General features: G+C 41.8%; 2 protein-coding genes across 9 annotated transcripts in view; one reads left to right on the top strand and one right to left on the bottom strand.

Annotated features, from left to right (window-relative positions):
• The window catches only part of ATM (ATM serine/threonine kinase), a 54,202-nt gene extending 52,943 nt beyond the window's left edge, over window positions 1-1,259 (top strand). For both annotated transcript variants that reach the window (XM_035114953.3, XM_035114954.3), the window contains exon 63: window positions 20-1,259. In XM_035114953.3, the coding sequence (XP_034970844.3) occupies window positions 20-200 (181 nt within the window). In that variant the 3' untranslated portion in view covers window positions 201-1,259. The remainder of the gene's footprint in view (window positions 1-19) is intronic.
• On the bottom strand, window positions 497-23,578 carry C4H11orf65 (chromosome 4 C11orf65 homolog). 7 transcript variants are annotated; one of them, XM_088668331.1, is made up of 10 exons: window positions 23,464-23,578; window positions 13,336-13,402; window positions 12,397-12,517; window positions 10,169-10,261; window positions 8,881-8,934; window positions 7,845-8,045; window positions 6,627-6,760; window positions 4,357-4,527; window positions 4,088-4,143; window positions 497-3,296 (listed from the first exon to the last, which is right to left on the bottom strand). In XM_088668331.1, exons 2-10 carry the CDS (start codon window positions 13,371-13,373, stop codon window positions 3,190-3,192), a joined length of 975 nt encoding a protein of 324 aa, XP_088524457.1. In that variant the 5' UTR covers window positions 13,374-13,402; window positions 23,464-23,578; the 3' UTR covers window positions 497-3,189. The 7 variants fall into 7 exon arrangements, with proteins under 7 accessions (XP_088524457.1, XP_060129826.2, XP_034971315.3 ...); XM_060273843.2 differs by lacking the exon at window positions 23,464-23,578 and adding an exon at window positions 16,159-16,247; XM_035115424.3 differs by lacking the exon at window positions 23,464-23,578 and adding an exon at window positions 15,966-16,211.
• Between the last annotated feature and the right edge of the window lies 1 nt (window position 23,579).

Here is a 23,579-nt window from a genome sequence, read left to right as displayed (position 1 = left end):
ATTTTTTTATTCTCAACAGTGATAACCAGACGTTTAATAAAGTGGCAGAGCGTGTTCTGATGCGACTTCAGGAGAAGCTTAAAGGTGTGGAAGAGGGGATAGTGCTCAGTGTAGGAGGTCAGGTGAACCTTCTCATACAGCAAGCTATGGACCCAAAGAATCTCAGCCGCCTCTTTCCGGGGTGGAAAGCCTGGGTGTGAAAATGTGGGGTTGGTCTTAATGAGTAGAAAATGTTGCTGCAATGCAAGAGAACTTTGTTCCTGCTGTATTTAAAATCATCAGAACTGACAGCGGAATGCACACAGTGGTCCCCTTGTTTTGCCGCTATGCAATGTACTTCACCAAGAAGGCGCCACAACACTGGCAGGAGGCTACAAGTGTGTGCCAACCATGATCACTATCCATGCTAGATAACTATGTAACATTTAGAAGTCCCTGATCTATGGCATATGGAAGGTGCACAAAGTTGCCAATTGCTTTAAACTTGGAGACAAGAAACTGAAATGTTATGCTTTATACATCGGACTTAAAGCTTGACAAGTACATTGCCGAAAACAAGGCTCCATATCAAAACTGGGAAGAAAAATACATAGAAGAATTAAGAATCATACGCACAGTGTAAACTCGCAATAGATTACTGTTATTAATGGCTACAATTATTTGGCTTAAGAAAATAGACCTATTAGCTATTCATTGTAGAATAGTTTTTGGCTTTTGTAAATGCTGATAATATATTTTTGAAAACTGAAGAATTCAGTTATTTTTGCTACTCTTAGCTAGCAAAATCTTACCATGTGAAAAATGATTTTTTAAACCTGTTTTCTATCATGGAAATAGTGGCTTTACCCAATATTTTGTGTTTAAACAACATGCATTCAATTTCTAATGGTTGTGTTACTGTTTTAAAAATGTTAAGTTGCTCTTTCTTTTGTCCCCACCGCTGATTATGTAATCCTTGGGAGGGAAAGCTAAAGGGGCACTATAAATGAATATAAACTTACTAAGTAAGTTTAAGATATAGGAAACTATGTATTTTACCTTTCAGTAATAGTTTCTGGCATGTGTTTGCCATGTTCACATGGAAGGAAACAATTTGTATATGTACTTGGTATTTCAGTCTGTGCTTTTGGAGTATTGATTCACTACAAAATGGGTAATAACATCCACCGGATCCTGACAAAAAATCTAGTCTGGTATAGAGCTCAAAAGCTAGTGACAAAACTCTTGTATGTGAAATAAAGCTATGCTGTTATAGACAAGTATTGTCTCCAAAACCTCTTTTACATTTGTCCTGTAAGAGAATAAAAATAGTATAGAAAAACGTGAGTAGTAAGCCAAACCATGGTTTAGAACAGTACTCCCAGAGCAGAGGGAGATTGTGACTACTTTACTCCTTTAGTCTTACTGCTGTGAGCTGAGCCACAGTGGCATCCATATGGGAGCATGGGGTTGGTCTCCAGACAAACCACGAACTGCTAACCATGAACAAATATTGGTCATAGGTTACACTTCGTCTGGAATGAGGCAAACCATGGGTTAGCTCCACACAGTGCAGCAAGGGTAAGACTGGAGGAAGAGCAAAGCAGTTGCCGTTGCCATCTCCTCTCTGGGCACCTGTGTATCTGCACAACCAGTCTGCCTTATCAAAGCAACCATATGTACCCTTGCCTTGAGTTTGTTGATGGCAGAAATGTGATCCATAAATAAACAAAAGTTGATTTATCTTTCTTTTGTTAGTGGAAATGGCCATTACCAATATTTCAGTGGACAAAACAGGAAGTTACAGCTTTCTCCCATGCCGGATAATGTGTGGCCGAAACAGTTTGGATACTGTTGGGCACAATAATTAATCCAGATGGCTGGGCTTATCTGGATGCTTCTGATTTGGCATGATAGTTCCCCAAAGTGAAGAGTAGGCACTGCTTTATTTTTGGATATCAAACACAATTTTGAATCAAGATGGCAGGCAGAACCTTTCAAAACTGCAATGCTTTTAATATTTGCCATGGAACTAATAGGGCTGTGCATCAGATTTGACAAAAGGGCTGATTAAGGCATAGCTGGGCTTTGATACGGTCCGGTCAAGCCAACCATGGCTTGCCCCAGGTCAGGCCAACCTGGAGCAATCCAGGGCTTTGCGGGTAGAGTGTGAAAGAGCAACCCACGGCTGTTTGGAAGACAGCTTTCAAACAGGTCCACTTTGCTTTTTGACCATGTGAAGCCTGCTACCTGTAGGGGGTCTGCTTCTCTGGGAGGATCACACATCCTAGATATGATGATATGTGACTGAAGGCAGGAAGTGCACCCTGCTCCTTGGGCAGAATCTGTCACTTTAGTTTGTTTCCTGTCTCTGCCCACTATAGATGAATATGCTAGGGTAGCAGAACTGAAAAGCGCGTGCCTGAGGCCACAGAGATCCCCAGGACTTGGGGGGGGGGCAGGACTAGTTACTTCCCACCCATGTTATCTCAGTGCCAGTGGTTGGTCAGTTTCTCACCATCAGTTATGGCCCAAGAAGCAATGGCAACCACTGATGCAGGAGTTGGGATTTTTTTTGGCAAGGTGGCAGTGGCGAGTGAGGCAAGTTTCCAACGATGCAGCAACGGCAACCATAGAGTGGGACAAGATGGCGTTGGTGGGTACATCTGGGGCCTGAGCCACACCAAGTGAAGACATGGACAGTGATGTTGCTGGGCGGGGTGAGATGACAATGGGGGGACCAAGGAGACCTGACACAGATCTGGGTCAGGTCCCCTGGATTGCAGGGAGTGGGGGCAGGTCTGTTATGCTCTGCTCTGAAACAAATTACTCCCTATTCATACATCTCACTATTTTGGGAGTCCTTAGAATGTCTGGGCAACACCAGGCACTTTCAGCTAGTAGACGTACAAGTTTAAAACATTATCTGCATTTCCAGAAGCAACTCCTTTATTCAATGTGCTTCACCACAACAATGGAATAAGGTTTGACTTAAAAAAACGTTTGGGTTTTGTGTTAATGTGCCAGGACAAATAAGGCTGCGAAATACACAAGTACACAAAGATAGATACTTATCTTTCTACATCCAGCTTGTTTGTTGCTATCTGTCTCCTGAAGCTTTATTTTGATGCCGCTGTAGCTGCTGCTTGTAGAGATGTGAGTTTTGCCACTGAAGTATTATCTTCAAATGTACAAGGTGCTTAGTTTGTGCTAACTCTTTTTATCCGAATGCATATGCGACTCTACTAGCTGCTTGATGGTGTTTGGTATCTCTTTAGATTCGAAAGGGATGACTGGTTTGTCAGTAAACTGGAAACCTAAAGATTAGAATTGAAATTTAAGAAATGCATTTTAAATAACTATTTCAAATTGAACGTTGTGTTCAGAAGTCTATTCGTATATGATGCTAAACAGCAGTTACTGTAGTAAGAGCTATTAGTTGGGATGTACCCCATTCAAATTTCAACTCTGCTATGAAATTCTGAGTAGCCTTATAGAATTACTTTAGGTTTTACATGCTGTTAAGATTCCTTGCCTGCTGCCAAGCTGCACTTTTTCTGCATTTATACAGAATTGCAGAACAGTCACACTGTCTCAGTAGTAATATGGTGGCAATAATGTCAGTTATAACATTTTGAAAAATATAACCAAAGCAGAACAGCAAACATAACTAGAAAAAACAAACACCTTTTGAACTAGTTAACACCCTTAATTGGTACAATGCCACAAAATTCCCTCAAATTCCATACTTCACTTTTTAACTGGGACAGAACTGTTTTCTCTTTACCATATGGCAACAGTGAGGTTACTGAAGATGCAAATAATCTAAGCAACAATTCTCTAAGCAATGTTCTTTAAAGGTCAAGGCACACATTCTTCAATACCTCTGAAATTTAGGCATTAACATGTTGCATGAAATTCAGAGAATGAATTTTAAAGCAACCTGTGAAATGCAGGTGCATGCTACAATTTCTACTGTGCAAACGCTTAATGAAGATTCTTGAAGAAAAATGCAACACAGCTATTCTCCCAGCACTGTGTGTCAATTGGGTCTCGCATGGTGGAAAATCACATGGAGATTTGCCAGAAAGAGGCAGAGGTCCTTTACCTTGGAGGCAGCTGGAAATCCTGCTTGTTCCAATTTCTTTCCATTCCTTAACATACCTAGGGACAACAAAGCCCATTCAATAAAATGGAACAGAGGTTAGCAGAATTTTTTTCCTAGAATGGCTTAATGCTTTGAAATATATGTAGTATGATAAAATGACATTATGCTGCCATTAACACACAACCTGGATATTTAAAAATAAGAGCGGCCTTTTTGACAATAAATAATTAAGACTTGGAAGAAGAATAAAAGGTCAAATTAAGGATTACTCTTCGTAGTTGAGTGCATTTGTCCATTTCAGCAATTCATCCACTTCCCATTCCATTATGTTATCTATCCCTTCATCTTCCAGAGTGTTGATTAACCCTTCTGCTGCTCTTTGAATTAATAGTGTTGCATTTTTGTCCTCAGTTTTAGCTTGCAGGCTTTCGCCAAAGTACCTAGGAAACGGGAGCAGACGTTTTCATTTTACAGAGGGGTAGCAAAAATAACTCTCCTGTGGTACCTTAAAGGCTAATGCATTAACTATGGCATCAAATCTTCATATGCATGAAATGCAATTCTAAACCAGTTAGCATATACATGAATGGAAAAGGGGGTTAGAGGGAGATTTAATGCAAAAAGGGCAGACAGTGACAACTGCCTAAAAGCAAAATAATAATTTACAGTGAACCACCAACAAGGCAGCGTTCATGACAATGTAAACACCCTAGTAGGTTGTTAGTTTTCTGCTACTCTCTGAACATTGAAAGTTCATGTTAATACCTAGAAACTAACAAGAAGTAGTTTAAACTTCTCAGGACACCTCTATATTGGATCCTAAGACAGCCGTCCTGGAACAAAGGAACTTTAAAAGGAAGTTCCAGTATGAAACTGCTGAATTAAAATTTATCAGGCAATTCAATTCTGTCACCTGCTGCTTGAATGGAAAGTGCAGATGTTTCTCACACTACATGTGACACCGAGGCCCGGGGGGAGGGGGGGAGGGTTGTGTTATCACCAGCACAGTCTTGTCAACTGATCACCTTTTGATAAACCGGTGTCCCTTCATTTTGCATGTAGTTTCCCTCTGAGCTCATTTCCCTATGCCTGTTATAAACACTTGCCAATTTAGGATTACACTTCATGCAACTGATGAAGTGGGCTACAGTCCATGAAAACATATACCATAATAAATGTGTTGGTTTTTAACATGTCACAAAACTTACTATTTATGCATTTTCATCATTAGCTGGTATAATGTTATTAAGTAGAGGTGGCATTTTAAACTAAGATGTAACAAGGGTTGCTTTTTTAAAAAATGCACACAAACATAGTGTTTTAAAAGCTTATGGATAACCGGTATTTTGCAATTAGGTTGCGTGCAGCTCATGGTACGGAGGATAGACCTTAACCATGAGCCTGGGTTCAGATGACACATTAAACCAAATCTTGGCATACTGTGTTGTGCAAACGCGACCATAGTGTTACAGCCATGCAAATACAAGAGATCAAAGATCAAGCAATTTGCACAATAAATCCAATCTGTCAGACAGGGCAGCAATAATTGCAGGGACAACCACAAAGCAGTGTGCCCTGTGCCACTTGCAATTAACAGAGGAATTGGGGCACAACTCCTACAAGAAACACAGCCACATGGGGATTGAAAACTCATGCAGATCTACAATTCCCCACGTGCATGGCAAATCATTTTTCTGTGTTTGCTTCATTTCACTAAAGGCTACTGACTGGCTTTGGCTCTGCAGCACATTTATAACACAGCATTACCTTTTTGTAGCAAAAAAAAAAAGATCTCAAGGGCATGATGCAGTTCAAACTTAGCCTGCAGGTCAAACTTAGCCCACTAGACCTTCCCATTTGGCCCACGGTGCCATTTTAGGGCAGCCACACCTACTCACCCTATGTCATACTGGGTAATGGGTTCGTAAGGAGCAACTGGGAGCTTACAGTGAGCTGCTAGTACATCCTTTGCTGGAGCAAGATGTGCTTGCACCTGCCCATCAGCTGATCAGCAGTGGGAACGCTACTTGCTCAGGGAGGGTGAAGCAGTTTCCATTGGATGGAAAGCCTTTCTCCCTCCCCATCATTGCTTTTCAAACCTCCAAAAAGCAGAGGTTCCAAGAGCCAAACAGGGCTGTGTTGTAAAACCTCTGTGTTGTAAAATCCCCATGCTGTTCTTTAAATCGCTGATTTTCAGAAGTTTAATCAGCAGCACAACAATTGTGGCTTCAAAGTGCATAACCTGCTGTCTGTTTTTCCATTTCAGGCATTTTCCAACACAGTAAACATGGGTGTTTTATTAAGATCCCAGAAGGCCACCATACTTGGCTGGCAGGATGCTTTGGGCTTGGTGGGGCCGAAATGAGCCAGCAAAAGTGATGGAACTTTTTAACCAATGATTTATAGCAAACTGTGTCTAGTTGGCCAATGAATATAGTGCCTGAAGGAGGAGGCCTTTATCACGACAACTGTATGAATAGTAAAATTATTCAGAAGGTAAAATTAAAACAGTACAGCACTTCAAACTGCAGCAGCTCACATTTTTTTCAGCCACTCTATTTTTCTTCTTTTTCTTTTTCTTTCTACAACTTGTTTCTTTTGCACCTTGCAGTAGTGGAATTCCTTTATTCGGATGTTGTCTTTAGCAGTTAAGGGGTCCATGTCCTTCCAAAACTGAAACACATTTTTTCACAAACTGTTACAAATGCGTAATAATTTTCTGACCCTTGTCAATGCTAACTTCCTTCCTTCTCCATTTATGCCATTGTCTCTACATGAATTTCCTGGTCACACACAGCTCTGCAGAGGATATTGCTGTTCCTGCACAGCCACCAAAACATAACTTCCTTGCCTCTCCCCTTCTTGTTTTGTAGTGGAGCAAAATAAAAATAAAATCAATGTGCTTCAGTTCTACTTGCCCATGCTCTGCTTAACTGAAAGCTGCTTGCAAGGACAGAGGAACATCAGAGAATGGTTGTGTTTGTTGTAATACAGAGGATGGAGGATGCTACCAGAGAGTTTAGCCTTGCTGTCAACTTAAGTGTCCTGGTAGTCTCTTGACTCCAGAAAGATCCATGCTGCCTGGTAAAACATGGGAACCAAGGGCTTAGACATGCAGGGCGAAAAATAGTTGGCATTTGCCGACACCGATTCATACTGCCATCCTCCTCAGGTATGCAAACCAGCACAAGAACCCCCCTCCTGCTCTTGTCTACAACTTAATTAAGCCACCCCAGGCACTTCCTAATTTGGGGCTCTTAGAGTTCCTAGGAAGGAAGCAGCTTACTAATAGCAGCCTCACTATTGACTTTCAAGCATCTCTTTGAAGATATTTTTATGCTGACATGTCTATGCAGCTGTTTCTTGGTTAGCCAGTCATTTTAATGACAGCTTTTCCCTATTTGTTTCTATGGTGTTTTATGTTTCATTATACTTTTATATACGGTTGTACATCGCTTTGATGTTCTGTATGGGTTGGCAGTACTGTATGTAAATATCTTTATAAATAAAAGCATTGCTGCTGCCACTGCCACATTAGAATCTGTTAGTGTACCAGAGGTATACATGTGGTACCCTATTTGCACTCCACATTCTGTTGAACTTGCTACTAGCTGCAGGAAACTCAAATCTGTCTGGTCTGAACAATGGGGGTGGAGACGCTCCTTCAGGTATATTAGCACCACGAGGCACCTTGTCATGTAATACAAATTAGCTCTGCTGGCATTTGAGAATGATGCAGCAGATGAAAAGGCTTTACCCTATTGGAAAGGAGTCTCCAGCCATTATTCTCTATGCGTTGGTACCAGTCCCTGTGATCGTCGAAGCTTGCTTCCTGGAACCTTCGTTGTTGCCTTGCCTTGGCTGCTAGCTTTGCGTAGTTTTTGGGACTGTTTGCACATAGATCCACAACAGGTCTGTGGGTAAATATCTTGTAATATATGCATGGAGGAAACTTCACCTGCAGAGAGATATTCAATTTTAAAATGAGAAACTTGATTATTGACTACTGCATTTAAAAACAATGTGTTATTGTTATTTTTTTAATTCTCTGTTGATTGTAGTAAATGGCCCTTAATTTGAGTTCCTCTCAGAACTGGAAGCAAACTGGATTCTGCATTTCCCTAAAACTTATATTTAGGGCCTATGAAGGAAGTCATTATCATTTGCATTTTACAGACCGAAGAACAGAAAGCAATTTTTACAGGTATTTAATTCAAATGAGCAGAAATAACATGTAGGACTCATTTTCCCAGGTTGTACCATTTAATTGCTAGACTAAAATCCTTCTCCCTGGTGTATTAGCTTTCCATGTAGATGAAGATTCCTATTCTAGGGAGAGTACTAGAGTCTGAAAATCTCAATTTTATTAATTTACATTTAAGAGACTTCAAAATATGCAATATAAATTATGCAAGATGTTTAGGTATCATTTGCACTTTTGACATTCATCTAAACCAAGGGTGGGGAGTGCTTTTCAGCCTGGTGGGCTGCATTCCATTCACAGCAATCTTCCTAGGGCCATATGCCAGTGGTGGGTAGAGCAACGGACCACAATTTTATCTTTGTGCAGGATTGCACAAGGATTGCCATACTCTTCTCCATCCAGACAGGCAAGTGGCATTAGCAGAGTTCAAGAATACATTCCAGGCAGGTGAAAACACTGGAGGTGTCATGAAAAACAAGTCTGGGAAGAAACGGGGTGACCCAGGGAGATTGCCAAGCAGAGAAATCTGGAAGACTGCATTTGGTTCCTGGGCCTGAGATGCCCCACCCCTAATTTAAGTTATACTTACCCCACCTAGTCTGAATCTTATATGAATCCCTGCTGCAGCATCTATAAATCCTGCCTATAACCAAAAGAAAATAATTATGGCATCTTGTTTGTTAAGAGACCAGATATGTCCAATCTCTGTTTACCGGTAGCTTCCTATTTCTCTTAAATAGGATTACTGCTTTGCTTTGTTGTTGCTGCTGTTCTAGCCAGTTAACAATAATTATTTGCAAACCTAGTTTATAGCACACCAAGGCTGCAATCCTACACCCAATTACCTGCAGAAATTTGGCTGGAACAATTAATCTAAAATTATATAAACTGACTTCCTCATGGAGGTATCAAAACTATGGCTAGCAAGATGAGGCAGGGGGGAAAAAGGAGGACAGGCAGGTAGGCAAACAAGTTTGAAAACACCGATTTGCAAAACTCACTTTCAGCACACTAAGGCTGCAATTCTGTACCTACATACCTGGAGGTAAGCTCCATTGCACATACAAAGATTCAGAGAATCATAGAATTGTAGAGCTGGAAGAGAAGGGCATCCAGTCCAACCCCCTGCAGTGCAGGAATACATAGGATATATATAGCAATACATATAGGATTGTGATGTTAAAGCACATTAAATGTGTCTACTGGAGTTAAAGCTGGGTGTTTCATAGTAATTGTTGTTGTTTAGTCGTTTATTCATGTCCAACCCATGGACCAGAGCACGCCAGGCACTCCTGTCTTCCACTGCCTCCCACAGTTTGGTCAAACTCATGTTCGTAGCTTCGAGAACACTGTCCAACCATCTCGTCCTCTGTCGTCCCCTTCTCCTTGTGCCCTCCATCTTTCCCAACATCAGGGTCTTTTCCAGGGAGTCTTCTCTTCTCATGATGTGGCCAAAGTATTGGAGCTTCAGCTTCAGGATCTGTCCTTCCAGTGAGCACTCAGGGCTGATTTCCTTCAGAATGGATAGGTTTGATCTTCTAGCAGTCCATGGGACTCTCAAGAGTCTCCTTCAACACCATAATTCAAAAGCATCAATTCTTCGGCAATCAGCCTTCTTCATAGATGCAGTTAATTATTGGTATTATAATTTACTCCCAACAGGTCTACAGTATGTAGCTCTCTAAAACGTCTCTTGAGTAGCCAGCCATTTTAATAATTGCTATCTATTGCTTTTAAGTATTTTTATGTGGTTGTACTCCCCCACCCCCACCCCAATGTTCTGCAAGAGGGTAATGTATAAATACTATTATGCAATTCGATAAATAGTAGTGAAACAGTGAAGTTAAAACAACGATCCTCTTCAATCTAACTCTTACCTCTTTAGGATCAATGAACCTCATCAGATGAGAAGGTTCTCCGCATATTCTAAAGGAAATTAGTTCTTTATAGTAGTCAAACACACCAATATCCTGGCCACAAGAGATAAATACAGTTGTTATTGGGGTAACCCAGTCAGATGGGCAGGATACAAGAAAATTATTTATTATTATTATTGTTGTTGTTGTTGTTGTTGTTGTTGTTGTTACTACTACTACCACCACCACCATTATAGTTTGTGAATAATTAAAAAAAAAGTTCAAAGGCCAATACATCTTGCCAAGAAATTGTGGGCTCTTCTTCTCCTCTTGCTTTATAGAATCAAGTAGCTTTCTCTGTTCCAAACAGCTTAAGGAAGGGCTGGGACTCCTTAGCAGAGCACACACTCTGCATGCAGACAGTCCCAAATTCAATCCCTAGCATCTTCAAGTAAGGCTGAGAAAGATCACTGTCTAAATGCCCCTGGGGAGCTGCTGTGTGGACTAAACACTGAGCTAGATGGATCAATGGTCTGACTCAATATAAGGCAGTCTCCTAGGTTGCAGTTGATGGGGGAGGGGGTCCCACCTGCGCCCCTGGAGAACTGCTGTTAGCCAGAGCAGACAAGACTGATGTAAATGGTCTCACTGGACAACTGCTTCAAGAAGACCTTGTCCTTGTTTAATGCTTTTTCTGAAAAGATCCTGCATGAACTTCAGGTTATGAGAGGCAATGGCAACCCAGGGTACTTTACCACTGACTAGTGCCTCTTTGTGACACATATTTATAGGCAGTTGCACAGACACACACTCTCATCCAAGCATATGACTTCTATTTGGAGGAACTTGTAATCATGTTTGGTTTTCCCTCCTCAATGCTTCATCTTGCCCCAATTCTTGTGGCTTGTTCCTTTCCTTTTGTGGTTTCTCCCCACCTTATGCTTTACTTTGTCAACTCATCACAAGAGGGTTTTTCTCCTGAGTTGCAGTGATATGCAATACAGGCAGCTCCCAATTTATGTGGAGGTGACATTCCAAGGCACTGTGCATTTAAGTGAAATTGTGTATATTTGAAACACCATTGAAAAAGTCTGCAAACACCCCATTCTGCCCTGCCCCATTCCAGCCAGTTTTGTAACATTTTTGTACCATTTGGGGGTTTGGAACTAAAATCAGCTGGAGTGCTTATTAGATGTCTCTGGGACCATGAAAGGAGAGGAAGGACTAAGACCAGGCATCCCCAAACTTTGGCCCTCCAGATGTTTTGGACTACAATTCCCATCATCCCTGACCACTGGTCCTCTTAGCTAGGGATCATGGGAGTTGTAGGCCAAAACACCTGGAGAGCCACAGTTTGGGGGTGCCTGACTAAGACTCTTCTCCCTCCCCACAGCTCTAATTCTCCTCAAAAAGCCCATCGGATGCTACGGTACTTCTATTTCAGAAATGACACATTAATTGCTTTCATACAGCGGGCTATAAAATAAAGCAGGCATGGGAAACCTTTGGCCCTCCAGATGTCACTGAACTTCAAACTTCTATCAGAGCCAGCCCATCCATGAGGCAGCGTGAAGCACCCACTTCAGATGGTGGAAGCGCAAGAGGCAGTGCTCCGCCCCCTTCCAGAGCACATCATTGCCGCTTGTCTTCTCTACCCATGAGGTAGAGAAGACGAGCAGCCACACCTAGCAAAACACTGCTGCTCAGCAGTGGGAAGCTCTTGCTATTGCCGAGAAGTGGTGGAGGCACACCAGTGAGGTGGGGCAGGGAACAGCACATTCCCATTTTGCCTCAGGTGGCAAAATGCGATGGGTCGCCTCAGACTCCCATCACTCCTGAAGACTGGCCATGCTTGCCAGTTCCAGTTCAGCAGCATCTGAAGGTTCCTCACACCTAGTATATGGTAATAATTTGACCGTCAGGTACAGGAATACCAGGCTGACAAGCTAAAGTGCAGTCCATGTGCTAAATCACCAATAAGGTGGTTATTTCATTTTAATTAATTGATTTTTTTATATCCTGCCTTTTCCCCAGACCGAGACTCAAGGCAGCTTACAGATCAAAATACAAAAACACAGATAAACATTTACCATTGTTCCTTGGAGTTACAACGTTGATTATAGTTATAAGCTATGATCTAGAAAACCACAGAAAATTAAAACCAAAACCAAAAAACCCAACTCATACTAGAGAAACCCCAGAAGCAGATTCTTGTGAGGAAATGTATAGAAGTAGTACTTCCAACTTACCAGAAATCTTTTCCAGGCTCTCTGAATAATCCTTGCTGCTTTACTTGCTTTTTCATATTCCTCACTGAGGTATAATTCTACGACAGCATCTGTTTTAGATTGTGACTGTCTTGAATGTTTCCTTCAAATAATATATTTTAAGATATATCATTCAAACAATTAGCAATTCATTAGTTTTGCATTTTTTTTGAACTTCCCTCATTAAAAAAAAATTATACAAGATATTTTGGCTATAACCAGGTGTCAAATTGATCAGGTGTCAAAAATGTCAGTGATGATAACTGTCTGGACTTACTATTTTACATTTCATAATTTAGGTGAGATATTGACAAACTAAACTATCACACAAGACTTATATATAGTTTATGCAGAAAACATGGGGGGGGAAGCAAAAGTAGAATGCCCCCTGCAAGGAGGGAAACCAGCAGGAGGTAATAAATGCCGGTGGCTTTGATAAAGAAAAGCATTGTTTACAATGGTTTCAATAATAGATAGTAACATAATCTAAACTCTTTGTAATATACACTCAACTTGAAAATGGCTCGCTTCCACTATATCATGCAGAAGTGATGCACTGGAAGTTAAAGGCTCTCATACATCTTGATTCTCTGGGTATTTACTCAGGAGTAATTTCCGGTAAGTTTAATGGGGCTTACACACTTACCCAGGAGTAAGGCCCACAGAATACAAAGAGCTTACCTCTGAGTAAAAATGCATAGAATCAGGCTGTTCGTTATCTTTTAGGTACAGGCAACTTCCCACCTGTGCTCCAGATACATAAGCCCAGCCCGGCCCAGCCCAGCCCGGCCCAGCCCAGCCCATTACACCCCTGCCCCTTTCCGCCCTCTTCTGGGTCTGAAAATGACAGGCACATTGGTGGTCGCATGCCAAAACAGCTGCTACTTTTATATACTTGTATTTTTCAATTTACAGACTTACCCACGCTTTTGTTGGCTTTTGGAGGATTTAATTTCCATTGCAGAAAAATGCTTGGACCTGGATTATCCTATACAAAGAGCCAATGGACCAGAATAAGGGTTTATCGCTCATTTTCCTGACTTTATGAAAACTACGGTAATTACCGTATGTGCAATAAATGAAGAACAACGTCGGGAAAATAGTGGTTGCCTTCTATACAGTACCGATTTTCATTCAAACACACATAAGTACATTGTCGGAGAAGCAAAATGGAACCTTTTCAAAAAGATGGACAGAAATGGTATTGCACAAGCCCCCTTCTCTATCTATCCTTGGTGCTTCTTCACAGATTTAAGAGCAGGGGGGGCCCAAGACACTTTGGCACCTGAGGTGAACCACAAAATGGTGCCATGGCAGAAGGGGCAAGTGAAGATCTACACCAGGAACAAGGGTGAAATAAGGATCTACATCGGGAACTAGGGTAGGGTGGGGGAATCAAATCAACCTTACTCAATGGTTGAAGTGGTTATCAAAAGCAGTTGTGGCAGGGAGAAAAGGGCCCATTTTGAACCAGGCAGGTGCAGCACCCAGGGGAAAACAGAGGGTAGCCCCCACCATTTCCTGCCTAGGGCTGGGAGTGTAGCAGGGGCCCAAAGGGCCACAATTAAGATGATAATGTAAAGCTCTATAAATCTTGGAATATGCTTATTTTAGAAGAGTTATGGTAACCTGATGCTTTAAAGAAACTGATGATTCAGCAAGAAGCCGTCCCTACTGGGATAGAAGGTCAGCTACCGTAATACGTCAATCACAAAGAAGCAATTCATAAACTAGAACATAAGTTGTTACATCCACACGTAACACAGGTTCCCATGCATGTAAACTAACAATATGTAACATATCACGGTGAGAATCAAAGTTTAGTTAGTGATGCTTATTGCACATGCATATTAAATATGAAATGAGGTAATGATGAATATTAAATATACAATGATGTAATGATTTATGTGATTGGGTAAATCAAAATCCTTTGTCTGAAATGTTATAAATTCCTCTGTCCCACATTGGGCGGGGTTGCAGTTTTGCAAAAAGATTAGACTATAACCTTATTGCTTTGCAATAAACAAAATGGACTCCTAACTCCTCTTGTCTCTGAGTTTTATTGGCCTAACTCAGAAAATAGGCATTTTTTACCATGCAACAGGAGGACACCAGCTGTGCCTCCTGTTCTCCGAGAGGTTGCTGGGGGGGGGGGGGGAACTGCCGAGAAGGTGGCAGATCCGGCCTCAAAGGAGTGCACCAGCGGCAGCGTCCATTGCATTCCTTGGAGGACGGATCTGCTGCCCCAATACATCCTGCCACCTGAGGCAGAACCACCTTGGTTCACAGGTGGGCTGGCCTTGAATAAGAATGCTTCAGGCGATGTAGTTTACAAACTGCTGCCCTAATTTACAAAGTAACAAAATTGGATTTGAAAAAACAACAACAAGCCAGCGTTAATTTGTTTAAATGAAGATAAAAGTGGCTTCATTGACATGTCTTCTAGATTGCATATTAAGTGCTTAATAACAGTCGCATTTAGATTGGATTGCAGCAATGTACTCTATATGTGGACCTGCCTTTGCAGGTGGTTTGGAAACTTCAGCTGGTTAAAAGGAACAAAATAAAAAAAATTAAGAAATCCTTCCAATAGCACCTTAGAGACCAACTAAGTTTGTCATTGGTATGCGAAAGCTCATACCAATGACAAACTTAGTTGGTCTCTAAGGTGCTACCGGAATTTTTTTATTTTTATTTTTATTTTGTTTCAACTACGGCAGACCAACACGGCTACCTACCTGTAACTGGTACTGGTTGAAAGGAATCTGACAGATTATTACCCGGGCCAATAGATCAGGTCATACTAGTTCGGTATTAAGCTGCTTCCATTAGCAACCAGTGTATTTCTGACCTCCATTCCAAGTTCTCTCTTTTGGGGAATAAGGGTTGGAATAACATTGGCACATGATACCTCCCCAAATGTATTTGCTCAAACATTAGGATCAGCTTCAGAGCACATGCCCTATATTTTTCTCTGCCACTAGGTAGGAAAACACAAACCAGGGGGGGGGGGGCTTTTCAGTGGCAGTGCCAAGACTTTTACAGTAAAGTAAAACATTTTATGAGAGAGGCCTGCGTGGTTCTCTCTTTAATTACTTTTAGACAGTTGGCGAAGACTATAGGTTTTTTTTTCAAAACGTCAAAGGGACTTTCCCAGGTCAGGGTAAATCAGGATTTAAAAGCGAGTCATGGGTGCTTCCAGACTACTGCTATTTAAGGCGGGATTCAATCACATACAGCACTGGCAAATTCAAATTGTGTAATTAGTTGGTTTGGCAGTTTTACACACCCACACCCCAAATACCCTGCACTTCTCCAAAAGAGCTGACTTTTTTGCTGTACGGAAAGTGATGGAAATATATACAGTACGGGAAAGCAGGGTTGGTGGGTGGGGAGCAGAAAACACTCGCTGTGGTACCAGGTAATCTACGGTAACCTCTCCACAAACAGGGAATGCGCCTTCAACAGCAAACAAATATGGGAGAATGCCAAATAAGCCACCCGTCTGGAGGAGCCCTTCGTCACCAAGGAGAAGGCCAAAGAAGCCCCACCTGAAAGTTAGGAAGCGTCACCAAACACACAGAACCTCTTTCTGTGGGCGCACACGTGTGAATGTTCCAATAAATGCGTGCACAGGTTCTACCATATTCCCGTCCGCGTTTCTGCGCCCCCCGAGTACAGTGGCGGCAGCTTCCCCCTCCTCGGAGCCTCCCTTCCCCTCGGCACCCTCCCGTCCCTTTTTACCCCTGCGCCCAGAACGAAGCGGCCTTCGTCTCTCCGCGTCCCGCTCGCGGGGTGTTTTCCGGTTGCCATAGGAACCCCCGGAGGCTTCTCGGCCTAGTCCCTTCCCCTGCCTGAGGCAAGCCTGGGAGGGGCGTGAAGAGGAGCCCCGGGTGGAAGAGGGGGAGGCCGGCAGAGCAACGCGATCCGTCTTCGAAAACCGGCGCGATAAATACATGAAAAGAAATTAGCAAGCTTATTTCTGCCCATGTTAACAAGAGCTATTTGATTATCAGAAATTAGTAGCAGGTGAAGTAGTTGGGTTTTTTTGGGGGGGGGGTTTGCAATCACCTGCGAATAGCAACAGAGCAAAGGCTCTAAAAGAGGCAACTGCTGCAAGAACTATTTATTATTATTATTATTATTATTATTATTATTATTATTATTATTATTATTATTATTATTATTAGCACTTTTCCCGGGGAGTCATTCTTTTTTTAACTGATCCTTTAAGGACTTGGGAGGGCATTGCTTTTTTTATTTTGGTTGTGTATTTCATGTTTTTATTTATATTCCGATTTTATCTTGTGAACTGTCCCCCCCCCCCCCCGCCAAGACCTGTGGGTAGTATATACATTTAATAAATAATAACAGTAATAAATAATGACCCATGAAATTATATTGCGATGAGTTATCCTCAGCCCTCAGGAAAATGTGGAATATAAAGCTACGCCATGCCATAAATAACACACCTCCCATACCACAAGAAGATCTAGCATTTCTATCCCAGGTCAATTATAATTACTCCTAGCTAGTTCCAATAGGGAAGAATTAAGGGGCATTAATTCTTAGTTAATTAAGTTCAGAGGTTCCCAAATTGGTCAACAGGCTACCGGCGGCCCAGAGCAACATGCCTGTGGATTTGGAGACGACATATCCATCACACTAAATATATTGATTTTTAATAATAATAATAATAATAAATTATTTATACCCCGCCCATCTGGCTGGGTTTCCCCAGCCACTCTGGGCGGCTTCCAACCGAATATTAAAAACAGTACAGCATATTAAAAACAGTACAAAATCATATTACTTTTGTTTCTCATACTTTATTTTATTGTATTCATCTACATTTTGAATTCTGTGGAATTCAATTTGTTGTAAGAAGTAAAAGACACAATAAAATACAGTTCAGAAACACAGTGTCTAGCACAGTGCATTACAATTGCTACAACAGGTAGAAAATGTCATTAAGTGGTCCAATAAGTTTTCATGTGGTTTTTGTGTGTGCGCGCATGCGCATCGGGGGGGGGGGGGGTTTGGGAACGACTGTCCTGGTTAAAGGACTTCTCCCCCTTAGGGGAGCTGTGAATACACTGTGTTGCATCCTAAGTTAACCAATACAATACTGCACATTATAAAACCTTCACCATCTCCACTGTAGTCTGAATAAATTGTGCAAAATTTGCCATTTAATATGCTTCTGCTGCTCGTATTTATGTGTTTCGTTAATTTATATATAGCTTCCATCTCACTAGCCATCCCCACCTCTCCAATTTCCAAGACAGCCTCAAGAACAAATAATATCTTCACTTAAAGAGGTTTTCTGGGTACTTAATTCTGTGGTTGAATTCCAGTAAATCGTCTGAAATAAATCTTGGGTCAGGATGCAAGATCTACGAGGCTTGCATGTTGAGCATTCTGGTTTATGGAAATGAGTCATGGGCTACTTACACCTGCCAGAAGCAAATTCTCAATGACTTCCATATGTGTTGTGTCAGGAAGATATGGAGCATCACATGGCAGGACAGAGGCTCAAAGATGTGCTCTTCCAAGCCCACCTTCCCGGCATGTTCACACTTCTGTCTCAGGGATTTATACAATGGCTTGGTCATGTACAAAGAATGGAACATGGCAGGATCCCCAAGGATGTGCTACAGAGAGCTGGCTTCAGAGACCAGGCCTGTTGGCAGACTGACTCTGCGTTATAAAGATGTCTGCAAATGTGATATGAAGGCTAGCAACATTAACCCCGCCATATGGGAATCCCTTGCAGATGACCACAGTGCCTGGAGAGTCAGGTTGTGTGTCCACAACAGTGACCAGAGCAGTAATGACCGCTGGGAGGAGCGCAGAGAGAAGAAATGCCATGGTGCATCTAACAGTGAAACTAGACACCTTCATCTGTCCAAGCTGCAATAAAACATGTCTCTCCCATGTTGGTCTCTACAGCTTTCTCTAGCCAAAGATAAATCACAGACAAAAGCAACAAGTAGGCTCTTCGCTAGCATATGAAGTAGCTACTGAGATCTGAGCCAATCTATTTGAAGCTATGTTTGATCTTAGGTATAGCCCTTAGCAACGAAAGTGTATTGCATCCCAGCAGTCTTGGTAAGGGCAGAGGTTGCATGTTCCCAAAATAAAATGAAACTAGTCAAACTGTTCTCAGCAGCTGGGGAAGGAAAAACACTCAGACAAACCAAAGAACAGTACTGAAGATCAGAGTTCAGCTCTTGCTTTGTCTTGTTCACAAGGGCTGAAGCACACACAATAGGTGGAAAGGTTAATGTTCAAAGCCCGTTTCAACATTCAAGCAGAAGTTGATTGTAAACCAAGCAGTACCCGGCCAAGGGTATGTTCTTACTTGGTTAGAACAAATCATTCAAGGAAACTGAAGTGTTTTGTTGCCGAGTCACTCAGAAACCCGCTTCCATGAAAAGTAGCATAAGTGTTCACACTGAGCTTATCTCATATGAAAGCATGAATCATATACACAAATAACATTAAGATAAATGTTGATCTTGTCATTCAGTCTCTTCCCTTTCCTTGTGTGTGACTATTTGGGCCCTTCCATAAATTCTTTTTATTGTTAATTCACAAGTACTTGCGCTCACGATGCCATTGGGGCAGACCTGCAAGACCCAGCTTTCAATACGGTTTTACGCCTGCAAAAGGTTTTATTGTGGCTGTGCTCTGCAATAACAGATTGCAAGTAACCTTGATGCAATAACAGTGCATTGGTGGTGGGTTTGTTCTGTTTTATTAGTTGCAAACAGCCTCTCCGCGGATTCTGGAGAAGAGATTTGCTGACTCTTGCAGACACCATAAAAGGCACTGGCAGCTACACCGGTGCCTACAGGCGCCCCCTAGCTTAACTACATAGATCACAGAGTACAAAAATGAACTTTACTAGACATCCACAATACATGTCTGGCGTGTTCTGTTTGGCTTGCTGATTCACAAGCTGTGCAGGCCTGCTCAAGACGAGGCTTGTAGGCAGGGCTCTTGCTTTCTCCCCTGTGCTTTATATTGTGGTAGTGCCCTTTTACAAAACATAAGGAACAATACTGCAGCGCTGGTTGAAAAACACTCTTCCACATGACTTATTCCAGAGAATCCAAATTTTTCAAGTAGAAGAATGAGAAACCAGAAACATAAACTCAAGTAACAAGAAAAAGCTGAAGTTTTAGATGAAGATCTTGATTTGCTATACAGATCTGAAGGACCTTTGAATCAGTCATAAACGGACTAAATGCTATAAATACGTAAGGAATGTAAACTATTGTGGTTAGTAACAACACCACAAACAAAAGCAGTTGTTTGAAATGAGTCCATGTTGCTTTAGAAAACCAACCAACCAACCAACCCTGATTTACGGATGCTATTGCTTATGTTGTAGATTTGGCAATGCTGTATTAGGTCAGCAACAAGAAAACATGATGAATGTGAATATGATTGCATTATAAAATGTGTTACATCCTCTCATTGGAATCAATGGGACATGCAGCCCAATCCTTTGCAAGTAGTTCAGTGAAGCTTACATCCAGGCTTATGTGCAGTTTTAAACAGCTGCAGCACTTATGTGTGGAAGTCAATCCCACTGAACTCTGTGGGACTTGCTTCTGAATAGATGTGTAGAGGATTGTACAGAACATAATATTGGGCTGGATATCGGTACCTTTTAAATAAAGCAACTCCCCTAAATTATTTTTTGGCTTTGGGCATCCGGAATCCAAATGAAAGTGTCACCAATTTACCAGAGTCACCCACTGCTTACAAAAAGGAGTTAGTTTATAAACTAAAGGAGCGTCTCCTCCCTCATCGTTCTGCCCGGACACTGAGGTCCAGTGCTGAGGGCCTTCTGGCAGTTCCCTCACTGTGAGAAGCAAAGCTACTGGGAACCAGGTAGAGGGCCTTCTCGGTAGTGGCACCCTCCCTGTGGAATGCCCTCCCATCAGATGTCAAAGAGATAAATAACTATCTGACATTCAGAAGACATCTGAAGGCAGCCCTGTTCAGGGAAGTTTTTAATCTGTGAAATGTTAATGTATTTTAAATCTTTCTTGGAAGCTGCCCAGAGTGGCTGGGGAAACACAGCCAGATGGGTGGGGTACAAATAAATAATAAAATTATTATTATTATTATTATTATTAATCTGGGCATGGTACATATCAGAGATGATAAACCTGAAGATTGTGCTCTTCAGAAGTTTTGGAGAACAACTCCCAATATCGCTGACCATTGGCCATGTATTCTGCGCCTGATGGGAGCTAAGAGTTCAAAAACATCTGGAGGGACACAGGTTCGCCCCATCCCTGGTGTAAAATAAAACTATATCCATATGTAGCCAATACTATCAAGGACTAGGATTAATATCACACCAGTTCATTGGCTCCGTGTGCGAGAAACAGGGCTTTGTGGGGGGGTTGTTAAATATGAATTAAGGTTTGCTCTAGAAAAGGCTGGGGTAACATTATAATATATACTTTATATAATACTTTATATAATAATATAAAGGCTGGGGTAAGGTTTGCTCTAGAAAAGGCTGGGGTAATATTGTTAAATATGAATTAAGGTTTGCTCTAGAAAAGGCCTGGAAACGATGCCTTATGAGGAAAGGCTTAGGGAGCTGGGTATGTTTAGCCTGGAGAAGAGAAGGTTAAGGGATGATATGATAGCCATGTTCAAATATATAAAAGGATGTCATATAGAGGAGGGTGAAAAATTGTTTTCTGCTGCTCCAGAGAAGCGGACACGGAGCAATGGATTCAAACTACAAGAAAGAAGATTCCACCTAAACATTAGGAAGAACTTCCTGACAGTAAGAGCTGTTCGGCAGTGGAATTTGCTAGCAAGGAGTGTGGTGGAGTCTCCTTCTTTGGAGGTCTTTAAGCAGAGGCTTGACAGGCATATGTCAAGAATGCTTTGATAGTGTTTCCTGCTTGGCAGGGGGTTGGACTGGATGGCCCTTGTGGTCTCTTCCAACTCTATGATTCTATGATTCTAAGTCTGTGCTTGCCTGAATCTCACTATACATATTTTCTGTGCACCTAGAAGAGATACTACCCAACATTTGCCTTCCATCAACTTAAGTTGTTTCTTCTTTTTTAGGTTCAACAGATATTTTGATTAAATGATACCCCAAGCAATTTCAAAAGAAACTCCAGTGCTTTTACACAGTGACCTCATTTAAAGATCCGGGAGGCAACTTTTGGGTAGGTGCCTATTCTGAAATACAAGATGCGACTTGTATTAATGATAACAATACTAACTCCATTGACAGATTCATACATGTACAACACTTGCTCAGCAACATTAAGAGTTCACCTGTCTGCAAGGCCATTTATGGCGCACCTACATTTCATTTGACTAAATGGCCTAGAAAACATGCCAGAGGTTAGAATAGTAAGAAATTCAGGGGAGATAAGTGTCGCTTCTGTATACTTCCTACAAATAATAATAATAATAATTATTATTATTATTAATTATTTCTTTGCCGCCCCTCTGACTGGGTTGGCCCAGCCACTCTGGGCGTATCCCCCAAAATATGAAAAACACAATAAAACATCAACCATTAAAAACTTCCCTGTACAGGGCTGCCTTCAGGTGTCTTCTAAAAGTCAGATAGATGTTTATTTCCTTGACATTTGACAGGAAGGCATTCCACATGGCGGGCACGACTACCGAAAAGGCCCACTGCCCGGTTCCCTGTAACCTTACTTCTCACAGTGAGGGAACCACCAGAAGGCCCTCGGAGCTGGACCTCAGTGTGTGGGGCTGAACAATGGGGGTGGAGACGCACCTTCAGAACAAGTTGCCTTACATCATTAGATCAATTATTCAGGCTCAGCACTGACTGTATCAGGGATGAGGAGCCTGTGGTCTTCCAGTTGTTGGACTCCCAACTCCCATTAGACTTCACCCAGCATGGCGGATGATCAGGTATAAAGGGAGTTGGTCCCCAACAACATCAGGAGGGGAACAGGATATCTATCCCTGGACTATGCTTAAAAAAATCAGCTAACAGCTATCCCAAGACTAGGTTAAAGTCTTGCTCAAGCCCTGCTATGTGGCATCCTTTAATTTGGGACTGAGCCTATGACCTTTTTACATGCAAAGCATACCTTATCCCACCGATTCAGATGGGAATTGAGACTCAGCGTTCGTAGCTGCCTACAGAATTCGTAGCTGAAGTGATATTTGAATGAGGGAGTTATAGTGTTTTTACATGGGAAAATGTGGTACACCTCCCCCCCCCAATCACCAATACACCTGGTAATGCTACCCTCCTTTGGGAGGAAGGGTGGGATCTAAACCCAACAAATGATTAACAAAACAGCCCATAATTCTACCACTTCATTCTATACAATGTGCAGAACTCCTCTTAAAAGAGTTATTAAACTCTTTTTAGAGTTTAATCAGTTATTCAGTTTTTAAACAGCAGGATCTGATTTAGACAAGGAATAGGAAGAAACAGACCAATTTCTCCCGTTAATAAAAATTAAGCATCTATGCCAAGACAGCTGGTAAAGTCGCTAAGGGAGGGTGTGTGAACTGCAGAGACCCTGTTCATAATCACACTCTAGGGGTAAACTTGCTGATAATCTAGAGTGCCCTCAAGCCTTAGTTATACTATTGTTAAAACCGTGTTTATGGAAGACAATCTTACTCGGCTACGAGTGATAGAAGAAGAAGAAGAAGAAGAAGAAGAAGAAGAAGAAGAAGAAGAAGAAGAAGAAGAAGAAGAAGAAGAAGAAGAAGAAGACAGAGGAGGACATAGTAAATAATACTGACTTGCCTTAACTGGCTGCTGCGAGGACCAAGGAGACAAATTATATGTGGAATGCTTTGAAAGTGACCTAGAAAACTAGCCCCATAAACACTTCATGCAAGTGAAGGACACAGTCTGGCCGAGAACTTTCTTCACCATTATACATTCTCTGTTCGGATATTTAAAAGGCACACAAGGCAACATGTAGAGGAAACAGAGCAAAGGAAGGTATCCAAGGCTACACTCCAACAAGCCCCTTCAAACTCAATGGCGCTTACTTCTGACAAGACGCTGTAGGACTGAATCGTGACTATTTCTCCATGTACAAGCTAGTTCCAGATTCCACAGTGTTAAATGTGATTTTAGGTCCTGCCTCATTCTTGCAACAGGCTAT

This window comes from Zootoca vivipara, chromosome 4 (assembly GCF_965207765.1).
Source record: "Zootoca vivipara chromosome 4, rZooViv2.hap1.1, whole genome shotgun sequence".
Taxonomy (NCBI): domain Eukaryota; kingdom Metazoa; phylum Chordata; class Lepidosauria; order Squamata; family Lacertidae; genus Zootoca; species Zootoca vivipara.
Note: the sequence above shows the minus strand (reverse complement) of the source record. Positions and strands in the feature narration are given on the sequence as shown.